At 41.5% G+C, this 12053-nt stretch overlaps 1 protein-coding gene across 1 annotated transcript; it reads right to left on the bottom strand.

The window, feature by feature from the left end:
- Positions 1–3319: 3319 nt before the first annotated feature.
- Positions 3320–11764, bottom strand: LOC311054609 (transcription elongation factor SPT6-like; the record flags this gene model as incomplete). The annotated part of the gene is made up of 11 exons (XM_084070616.1): positions 3320–4372; positions 4637–4804; positions 5335–5472; positions 5960–6095; positions 6209–6285; positions 6474–6591; positions 6842–6957; positions 7532–8680; positions 9105–9700; positions 10717–10821; positions 11701–11764. The coding sequence occupies 11 exons, from the start codon at positions 11762–11764 to the stop codon at positions 3320–3322; spliced, it is 3720 nt and encodes a 1239-aa protein (XP_083926742.1).
- Positions 11765–12053: the final 289 nt, after the last annotated feature.

Below are 12053 nucleotides of genomic sequence, written 5' to 3'. Positions count from 1 at the left end.
GCTGGGCATTGCAGTAAAATATGAAATTGAATATTTCTGGTGGCTTTGTATCTTTTAAATAAAAAATATAATTATAATTTATAATAATAATCTATCCTAAGTTATTCACATTTACATTTAGCTCTGGGTACATTGATGACATTTTCTTTATTTGGAAAGTATCTGAAACCCAACTGAAGGAGTTCATAGAGTAACTCAACATTAACAGTCGCCATTTGAAATTCACTTCTGAATGTGATGACCACAAGATGAACAGTGACCCAAACAGACTTGGTTCGTGTCATATACGGTAATAAATGTGCCTGCGGCCTTTTGTGAATAAACACTTTTGTATTGTTTAAAGAGGACTCCGTCCGTCTTTACAGTTCTAACATATACCGTAAAAGCCCTAACAGAAACTGTGTTACATAAACAATCCTTCCATCCTATTCCATTCAAGAGGAGTCTGCAAATATCCCAGTTTAGTCGCATCAATGTTCCACTTTACCAACTCAATTTAATGTATTAAATTAAACATTGTGTTCATTCATGCTAGTATAGGTTAGATATATACCAAGAACAATTACATTATAATAATATATAAGACCCTATACTGTACATGTCTTCATTTACTGATTGATGATTCCAGAAAACAATCTCCAGTCCCTGATAACATTATTAAAGTCATTGAGGTCTTGGATAGTTAAGGGTACCTGGGTACTGACAAGCAATAAGCATTAGTTAAAATAATAATCATCCTAATCATACAGATATAATGTCATGTAAACAGGTCCATTACACTCTCAGTGTTAAATTGACACTGAGGATTTTACTTTCATGTTCTGGCAACATGAGTTTATGGGACTGGGGAGACTAACAGTTTTAATGTGTCCATTTGTACTCTCAGAGTTAAATTAACAGAGGATTTTACTGTCTAGTGAAAGTAGCCATCAATATCACACAAGTGTCAGTTAACTAGTGTTTAAGTGACAGGTGCTGAGAAAAGTCCATTATCATTCTAAAGTGTCCTGGCCACCTGCTCAGGCACCTGATTCGGATGCTATTGTGACTTGTTGATGTCTGACCAATGACATCCAAACTAAGGTCTACTCTAGATACAAAATAAGGATTTGTACCCACAGCAGCGAAGGCTATTAAGCTGTACATATAGATGAAGCCCTTTGGTAAATTGTGTTTGTGCGCTGTGTATGTGTATGACTATTAAATTATATCTGCTCTGCCTCTCAAACTACTTTACATTAGGGGACAAATTGGTCATCGTTAATCAGATTAAGAGCATGATGACATCACATTGTTGGCATTATGGAGAGGGACTCTTTAAATCAGTGATTCTCAAAGTGGGGTCCTGGGACACCCACAGGTCTTTCCGTGGGTTCCAGGGGTCCCCAGGAAAATTAAGCAGTTTCAATTCAAAACAGTTTGAAAATATTTTCAGAGTCTGGCCTAATGCCAACTTGGGGGTCCTTGACCTGAAAATGTTTAAGAACCATTGCTATAAACTGACTACACAGTAGAATCCTTGGTATAAATGTAGCCTTTTGTACATTCTGAGTTAAAAATGGATAAATTAAAACTCTGGATTTTACTGCTTTATGAATTTAAATGTCATTAAGTGTCATTCAGTCATTTATGTCACTTTAAATGCAAAGTTGATATTGTTTGTGAAGTCTTTGTTATGACAGCTTGATAATTAAACCTGCTATGTCATGTTTATGACAGGTGAAGTGGCCACACACACTGGTTTAAAGCTCCCAAAACTTATTTTATTTAATGCCGCAATGTTTCAACCTTATAGGTGTTCATTTGCCAAAATGACATTTGCCTGATGAAGACCTATAAGGTTGAAACGTTGCACATTTAAATAAAATACGTTTTGGGAGCTTTAAACCATTGTGTGGATGTTTTACCCTCTTCTCCATGATTCTTGCCTTGATGTCCAGTACCTGGCCTAAATACAGGTACAAGAGGCACTCAATCCCCTCTGTGAATTGTTTATGACAGTGTATGAATGTGTCATGTCAGTAAAGTGTTACCATCATAGAATCAACCATCCTTTTGTGACATAATGCAGTAACTAGAAACAACCACCAGGTGTCCTCATTCATCCAGTCTATGAAGAGCAGAGGATTTCACTGTTTACTATCAATGTTTTTGTTTAAAGCTGGACTGAAATATGTTCACATACTACATGTGGGACAAAAGATAAGTTACAGCTCTTGTGGTCACATGACCACAAGAGCAATTTAGTCATTATTCTTCCCCAAACACACATTTCTGTGTCGTCACTGCTGCTGCATCCTACTGTATCTGACTCACCTACAAGTGAGGAGCGAGTCACCTACCAGTGAGGAGCCCCCACCAGGAGGAGAGCCTTTGTCCTACTCCTCCCGCCAAACACTCCCTGCTTACAGGTGCTGCCCTAGCCTGTAGGATTACATGCAATGACAAATATCACCCTCACCGCCCGGCTTCCCTCCTCCGAACACAGGCCAATTGTGTTTGTGTAGACGCTCGACAAAGCCGGATGCACCACGTGGATTTGAACCCACAACCTCTGTGGTGGCGTGGTCACATGTTTACTTAATACTCTCCTGTAACAATCATTTCCAATTGATCTCCAAAGATGTTGAGGGTTGTGTGTCTCGCTCAACCAAAATCATACCGGTTTGAAATGCAAGATTTTGTCAAGAGTGCAATTAAGCTGGATGAAATGTCTTTGTTTCATGGTCAGTGTTGTTCACTCTTTCAAATGAAGTACAGTTATTGGTAGGTCCTCTTGTTGTCTAACTGGATATTGTTGTTAGTGGCCGAGGCTACAGTGCCAATCACATTTCCATAAATCTTAAATATTTGAGTAAATCACCCATAACTCACCCCTGACTGTATCATGACAAACATTTTAAAACCTGTCCACTGTACTTCAGTGTGGATTCAAGTAGGCTACGTGATGTTTCTGACTGATCCTTGTTTTGTTTGTTGTTGTTTGATCATTGTTCATGCGTGTTTATATGAGTGAAAAGAAAACCTGTACACATTTTCTAAATATGGGAATAAAGATTCTATTTCATTCTCATTACGCATACACTGATTCTTATTCTTCGTGATTTTTATGCAATACACATTACAACATACACTCACTCCATCACTCATTGGCCTTCAATAATGCAACATTTGTCCATATTAACAAAAAGACTTTAAAGACTGTAAAGATTCCATATTAACAGTTTTATTGAAATTTCATTGATTGTCATACTCATACATGCATGCAGTGTTATTACTATATATACAATTATATTTACAAATATCATTACATTCCAGGTCACCAGACCCTGGTCACCACTGCCTGGTGCATGGACTCAAAGTCATTGTGGGAGTTGGTGTGGTGGATGATTGCACGCTTGTGTTTTAGCTGTGCTTTCTTCCACAGTCGTTCCTCATCTTTGAAGGACTCTGTCTCCATGTCACAATCAAAGTACCTGTCCTTGTCGAGCTTCCACTCGTTGCTCTTGTCCATCAGATCGGAGGTGCGGCACGTCAGCTCAACGCTGAACCTTTCGACGTTGATCTTCATGATGCGAGAGTAGACCGTCATGCCCACCTTGACCCTCTCCTCAGGGTGTTTGACCACCTTGTCGCTGAGGAACTGGGTGCGAATGAACCCCTCGATGCCGTTGTCCAACCTGGTCCGAACACCAATGGCCTGGCCTGGACAGGAGCTGCTGTCAAAGTGGTCCCACACCTGGCTGAGTCCAGGAAAGTTGTCCTGCTGGCACAAGGGGCACTGCCACAGCCCTGTTAACTCGTTACGGATGGCCTGGTCATATCTTCTCTTCCCTTGGGGCCGCTGGCGAACGATGCCTGTTACCACGCTGGTGATCAGCTTCCCTATATAGAAGGTCTGTGGTGTCTCCTTTGTGAGCAGGTTAAAGACCTGCTCTGTGTTGGGGACCCTGTAAGGAACTCTTAAGTCTCTGTACCTGCAGCTCAGCTCAGCGCGGATGTCATAAAGAGTGATTCCCTTCTTCCCATAACCCTTTCTCTCCAGCTCATCAGCAAAGCCGTCCAGGTCCAAGTGTTTAAGATGCTCCGGGTTCTCCAGGATCTCGTCCAGGGCTTCCGCCGACTGGTTGGCATCCTGTGCCAACTCGTCATACTCCAGGGCGTCTGCAGCCATCTTCAGAGCCAACTCGTACGTCCCCGGGTGGACCCGGGAACCATCCAGAGCATCAATGTACGAGTCTGTTCTGTCTCCGAGTGACACAGTGTCAATTTTGATGAAACCGGCACAGTTGATAAAGACGTTGGGCCCCATGTGGCACATGGTGACCAGCTGGGTCCTGTTTTCCAGACGAGTGTTCTTCTGCTGCAGAATCTGAAAAGACACAAGAAAACTAAATGGATGATCTGCAGAACCAGGCACACTAATATAGCAGTATAGCAGGTAAAGTAATATGCAGTTCAGAAACTGAAATCTCTTACATGTTGCCAGTGTCTGAATTCATAAACTGAACTGCATATTTACCAAACTTTCCCTCATAACATGACCTGCTCCACAACCCCATTACATCTGAACCAGGCTTTTCCCATAGGCGCTCTTCCTGACATACAGTAACATGAATGAACAATGATCACACACCTTGAGGAGCTGAGAGCCCTTCCTGGGTCCAAGACCGCACACAAACTGGACCAGGCTCTGGGTGTAAGGATGGGCGATGGCTCTGTTCACATCCACTCCCACCTCATTGACCCTGTTGATGATTTCACAATGCAGAGCGTTGAGCAGGTCTTCTTTCACTACATGCTCCTGATGGGGGAAATAAAACAACACAAAGAAAACAGGTTAACATTACACAGTTATTCAGTTAAAGCGGTTGTTCTCAATCTTTTCATGTCAAGGACCCACAAATGTATGTATTTGGCCGCAGACTCCTCATCTGAAAATATTTAGTGTCAGAGATCCCCGAACAACACTTTGCGACACGTTGCGACACGTTGTGAGCTTGTAGATCAACTCTCATCACGTTTGTTTACATTTTTCAAAAGTCATTACGTTACAGAGCTTACCTGAATAACTGAGTTAATGTTTGCTAAAGATCATTGTGAGTTAGTAAGTCATGGACATTTGAATTTTGTTTGTAAGTCAATCTTTTCTCTAAGGACTATTTTCAGCTCGACTTTTCAATTTAATCCTCATTTTAAAATTCATTAAAGGGTAATAATACTATTATAATAACAATTTGACAAAGAATATCTGTATCATTGATATTTTGTGTGGTGGATTATTTATCAACTAATTGTCTCTGCACGTTGATTTCTATATAGTAAATCTCTCACCTGTAGAGGGTGCAGTTTGAGGCAGAGGATGTCCTCGTCACTGCTGCAGACATGAGCATACTCCACCAGCGGATCTTGGAGCTTCCTGGCTATGGACACAGCCTGTCGCAGCAGGGGAGGGTAGTCTCTGAAATCAACCTGAACACAGGGGCAGACAGACAGAGGACACAGATGTATGATGAAAACACATCTGAAAAGATTCTCCTTTAGCTGTGTCAGTGTGTTTATGCTGTGGATGTTGGTGTTCACATGGGCTGACATGAAATACAATCATAGCAGTTAAAATGTAGAGATGTTCAGGCGCAGATTGTTTTGGTGAGTTGTGGTGAGCCACTTGACTGCCTACATACAGGGCACAGTCCTATCATGTTAAAACCTGCTGTTATAGGTGCCTTACATAAGCTCCTCGGAAACACAGGTGGTGTGTGTTCTTTTTTGATTGATTGAATACTAAACAGCACATGGTACAGTAGACATTAAGGCTAAAAGGATAACACAAAAAAGTCCTTGGGACTTGTTTCCACTGTGGTCCTATGTATTCAATTCATCAACATAGCATAGAACATTTACACAATAATACATGTCATCAACAAATACAAACGCTATGTACAAATATATTATTTACCTCAGACTTCTTGCTGTTCATGTACAGTGTAGCCAGTTCATTGTCGACCAGCTCCACTCCCACGGGGGGCAGAGAGGTTTGTTTGGCAAGCTCACTGATGGTCATTTTGATGTCCTCCGTTATCATAAGAGCATCTCTGCAGACATAAGAAAAACAGGTTTGGCATCAGTACTAAGAAAACCACTCATAAGAAAGCTGATTGAAAATAAACAAAACAAAGCATAACAAAGAAAGGAATCAAACGCTCACCTATTCTCTCCAGCAACAGCGACCACATGAGGTTTCTTGCTTTTCAGAAACTTCTTCAGATTTTCTATATCAATAGCCTGAGAAATAATAGCATTATTATTATTATCATCATTATTAAAATAACGTAATTCCAAGGTATTATTTGTGCTTTATATGACAGTAGAGAGAGAGTAAAAAGAGGGTAGGTTACAGTTTATGAGAGGGATTCAAACTCCTGTTGGCTGTGCCAACAGGAGTACATTGTTGTCTTGTAATCATTGCCTACCTTTTTCTTCCTCTCATCTGCTCTAAAGGCGTCCTTCCTCTTCAGGAAGTTGGGCAGACGCAGGTAGTCAGTCACCTCTCCCTGGCCGTTGATGAGAGCACAAAACACTGGTGTATCCCTGAAGCAATGACATGCAAGGAGGTACAGTAATAGTTGGTACCAGCCACAAAAACTCACTTTTGTTACATGAACCTATTGGATATGCAGCATATTTCTGTCTTCAAGTAAGAATACATGAAAATGAATGTTATTGAGTGTTATTATTGCATATTCATTGTAGTACTGTTAGTAGTAGTAGCACCAGTGCTATTATGAATAAAAAACTAGAATAACCCTAGTGTCTGTGTCACACCCTGTGGGACACCCACCTGCTGGGGGCGAAGGCTACTCCCAGGACTCGGATACCTTTGCCTCGACCTTGAACCTGATGCTTTGGTCTGTATGGAGCCACCTTCAGCCAGTCGTACAACCGCCTACAGCAGGACTAGAAGCACAAATGGACAGCGTTATTATACAGGAGATGTGCAGTGCACATGCACAATCATGCAAAGAGCAGTGGTGGAAAGTAACTAAGTACATTTACTCAAGTACTGTCCTTAAAATACAAATTTGAGGCACTTTTACTTTGCTTGAGTATTTCCATTTTGTGATACTTTATACTTCTACTCCACATGTCAGTGGCAAATATGGTACTTTTTCTCCACTACATTAATTTGACAGCTTTAGTTACTAGTTTCTTTGCAGATTTATATTATAAATACAAAACATACATTAACCACTTAAGCCATGTTTTATACTTTGGCTATTCGAAAATAGCCAGCTTGTGAGATTGTAGATCTCACAAGCTGCTATTTTCGGAAATGTTTGATGCATTGTTTTTCAATTTTGAGTATATTTTGATGCCAATACTTGTATTTTGACTCAAGTAACGTCTTGAATACAGGCCTTTTACATGTCAAAATATGTTTATATTGTGGTATTGCTGCATTAACTTAAGTGAAAAATGTGAGTACTTCTTCCACGACTGGCAAAGAGTATCAGATATCAGGCTCACTTACCTGGACAATGTTCTCCTTGGCCTCAGCAATGAGCTTGTTCTTTAGTTCCTTGGACATCTGAGGGTAGAGGAACTGTTTGAGGGCTTTCTCTATGGTCAAGGTCCACTGCCTGTTCCATTGTTGCACATGGTGCCTGAACGAACCCCTGCAGAAGAACTGTTTGATCTCATCCAAGTATGTCTGGTCAGCAGGACGCCCTTTGACACCAATCATATCAATACAGATGTCTATGTTGAGCAGCCCCTCCTCCTCAGCCAAGCACATCTTGAGGAACTCATCCCCGTTCAGCTCTTTCACAGGCTTATTCTTCAGGTACTTGAAAGCGTAGGCGAAGTGAGCCTCGTCTATCTCCTTCTTGCCTTTTATGGTCGGCTTGATGTTGACCTTCGCCCTCTCCTGGAAAGTCTGCCTGAGAACTTGTCGAACTAGGGGCTCCCTGGCGATCTGCATGGCCACCATGTACCTTGTAGCTTCAAGCACTGCCTCAGGAGTGGTGAACTGACTGCAGACATAATCTTTGGCCAGCTTCACAGGTTCATCTGGGAACTGCTGCGTCTTGTGGCGCTGGTAGCGGTGTCGCAAATTTTCTCCGAACTGCTCTGGTGTCAAGCCAAAGTCTTTGGCCAAGCCATGAAGCCCCACTCTCTGGCAGAGGCTGTACATGTCCCTGTGTGAGGCCTGCTTCCGACGATCCTTGACCTCCACAGAGTTCTTTATCTCTGGGATGTCTCGGCCGTAGTACAGCAGGAAGTGGTCATTCACATCCTTCAGCTCGTCAAAGGTCTGGACGTGTTTCAGCCTCTCTATGTCGGTGGTGTTCAAGAGACAGATGTCATCGGCCAGGGATTTGTCAGGGTTAGCGAAGATCTGCTCACACTGGTAGGACTGCATCCTCTGGAAGAGGCGCTTCAGGTTCTGCTTGCGGTTCTTCAGCTGAGTCCACTTCTCATCCCACTGCCACACCTTCCACAGGTCTTTGATGTTCAGTTCTGGTTCCACATACTCCCTCCTGTAGAACGCTATGAATGGAACCTCAAAGTGCTGGTTCCTCATCAAGTTCAGGGCCTCCTTAATCCTGGAAACTGTTCGGGCCTTTTTCTTCCTGCTGAAGTTTGTGGTCGTTTCTCTGTCCAGGTGATCTGTGCTCTCCTGATTAAGAAACAGACATAAACTTGCATTATATTTTAATCAATAGATGTTGTGGGTTAAGAAAATGGTGTGTGAGTAAAAGTTTTTGTAAACTGGTAGTTATTTACTTTGCAATACAAATGGAAAAACAAAATATGTAAAGAACAAAGAAAAAATATATTTGAGGCTATTTTTTAAGCTAATGCAATATCACTGAACAAACGTTTAGCCTCAATTTTTAATTATTACATATAAAGAATTGTAATATCGCTCCTTGTCTCACATCAACAAAGATGCGCAACTGGGTAGACAAAATGTATAGCACACAATGACTATGTGTGTGTGTGTGTGTGTGTGTGTGTGCGTGCGTGCGTGCGCCCGTGCGTGCGTGCGTGTGTGCGTGTGTGCGTGTGTGTCTAGTCAGTTTTCACAGCTGATACAGTACCTGCTTGGAAATAGTTGGGGTGGAGAAGATGTGTCTAAAGATCCATTCTGCTTCCTCCTTCAGCTCGTCATCCTCAGCAGATTCCACAGGGATTGACCGTAACTGGAACCTCTCAGGCATGTCGGTGGAGCGGATCTTGCTGTCCTGGTGGGTCATGTAGCTGCTCTCCAGCTCGCCGGGCTCATACAGCTCAAAGACGCTCTTGCTGCTGTCAGCCACAACGTGAGCAAAGTCAAAGTCCCCACCGAAGGTCTCCTGGGCCTCCAGCAGGGCTGCATCCTTCTTCTTACTGGTGATGGGTTGGTCATCATCGTCCACTATGAAGTCGTCTAGGTCAGACTCCTCCTCCTCCTCATCATCATCTTCATCATCTTCGACATCACCGTGCTGAAGAGGGATATCAATGATCTCTTCCTCCTCCAGCTCGCCCTCACCATCCCTGTCACCGCTAAAGAGCTCATCTGCAATCAGTTTCTTCAGATCATTGGATGAGGATGAAGATGAGGATGAAGATGGTGATAAGGATGAGGACAATGACCTCTTCCTCTTCTTCCTCACTGTCTCCTCCTCCATAAAAACATCAATGATGTGACTTCCTACAGGGTGAGAAATCATGAACCCATGAACCTACAAGCAGTAGTGGAAAAAGTACTGAATTTCTTTACTTAAGTAAAGTATCAATACCACAATGTAGAAATACTCTGTTACAAGTAAAAGTCCGGAATTCAAAATGTACTTGAGTAAAAGTACAAAAGTATTGGTATCACAATGTACTTAAAGTACCAAAAGAACTCATTAAGCAGAATGTCCCATTTAACAAGTTTTCAAAAGTATAAAATGTTTTTTTTTTTTATTGAAAATAGCAGATCTACAAGCTCACAATGTTTCGCGTGTGAGCTTGTAGATAGAATATATATAGGGCTGAAGTGATGTATGATTTATAATAACTAGACCATACCCGGTCGACGCATGCGTGGGGGGATACGCGCACATGATCTGGCAACCCGGGAGGCATTTCGTCCCATAGCTGGGCAGGCCCGTAACCATGGCGACAGTGTTTGACACATAAACGCTAATAAGAAGCTGAGATTTGATGAAATTGAAAAACGGGCTTCACAGTTAAGTTCATATGGTAATGGTCAATGGCTGTGTGCAAAATCAGAGCAATTGGTCCAGCCAGTGAGGAGAACCGGGTAGCTTCACCTACCTACTCACCACTACGCCCTTCACTACAAACGGACAGAGGTTACTAGAATTATAGTACAGTATGATGATCAAAATCTACAAAGTAACTAGTCACTATAGTTTCCAAATAATTGTAGTGGAGTAAAAGTATTTGCCTCTGAGATGTAGTGGAGTAGAAGTAAAAGTACTGAAAATTGGAAATACTCCAGTAAAATAAAAATACCTCAAAATTGTACTTAAGTACAGGACTCGAGTAAATGTACTTTACACCACTGCCTACAAGTGAAAGTTGTCAAATTTGTACTTGACTTAAAGTACTGGAGTACTTGCTTCATGATATTCAACAGCACAAATTACAAAGAACAAAAAATATCAAATATAGTGAAAATAGCAGACCTACAAGCTCACAATGTGTGGCATAGCTTACCTTTATTGTAACAGGATGAGGATGACATTGATGATGAGGTTGGTGACAATGACCTCTTCCTCTTCTTACTCTCTGCCTCCTCCATGAAAACATCAAAGTGACTCCCTACAGGATGAGAAACCATGAAACCATCAACCCATGAAACCAGCTAACATGCTTTATGTCATTATATAGTTCAAATGCTTATACAGTATGTACAGGTTGACAGTCTTTGATAAGTAAACTATAAAGAGGTTAGAATAATTAAATGGATAAGCCTAAATAATACTACATTAAGATATTTAGGCTGACGTTTGCTCCTTTGCTTTGTCTGACTAGAATGTTGATTTTGTTTTTATTTGAATTGTCCGTTAGGCTAGCTCTGGTCCATAGCGTTAGAAGGAGAAGTACTCCTTCTAACGCTATGGACCAGAGCTACCGTTAAGCCTGTTGTTTCTATGGTGTAGACCTCCTCTGTGACAGTATACTGCTCAATATATGTGTTAATTCAAATAAAAACTGTTAAAAAGCTTTGGCACACCTAGATTAAAAGTATCTGACAGGTGTGTAGGAAAGATCAGATCAATAAAACACACACTGCTCAACCTGCAGATACAGGAGCCCAACTATAGCAACGTTTTGCTCACTAAACACCTTCCTCAGACATTCACTAAAACAACTAAAAGCAAAAAAACAATAAGGATAACATGAAAACATGTTGCTTTTGACGACACGACAATAACAAGCATATTAGCGGCTAATATTAGGCTAATAATTAGCATAATGAGACAATCTGGGAAGCTCGTATGGTTTAAACGTTTGCTTTGGTTTAAAAATATTTTTTTCATTGCAAAATGCAAATACCAAATCTGCCTGGAGACAGACATGGATTTAAAACACAAGCGGTCACTGCAACGGAAGTGTATAACGTATATAATGTATATAACGTACATAATGAGTGTATAATGAAGCATAGATTAGTAACGTTACATTTAAATGACTTACTCAGTTGTGTAGAACTGTTGGTCCACACGGTTACAAACGCACTGCATCTCTCCTGACTCTCCATCTCTGCTGTCTGCTTGTAACTGTAACAAACCTTCTTCATCCAAGGCTTTCTGTACTTTTCGTGACGTAGACGAAAGCTGTTTTGATTTGAAAATCAACCAAACAGACACCTGTCTGACTGTCTGTCGCTTGGGGAAAGGTAACGTCTACCGTCTCGCGGTGTTGTAAAGACGCTGTTCTCATTGGCTACGTACTTTCGTGCAGCCAATGAGCGTGGTTTGCCATTTCACAGACCGTTCTCGCGAGACATGATGGGAACAGAACGCACCAATAGCAACGTTGTTATGATG

The sequence above is a fragment of the Gymnoscopelus microlampas genome (genome assembly GCF_963454915.1).
Source record: "Gymnoscopelus microlampas genome assembly, chromosome: 11".
NCBI classification, from domain to species: Eukaryota; Metazoa; Chordata; class Actinopteri; order Myctophiformes; family Myctophidae; genus Gymnoscopelus; species Gymnoscopelus microlampas.
This window is presented reverse-complemented; position numbering and strand designations above follow the sequence as displayed.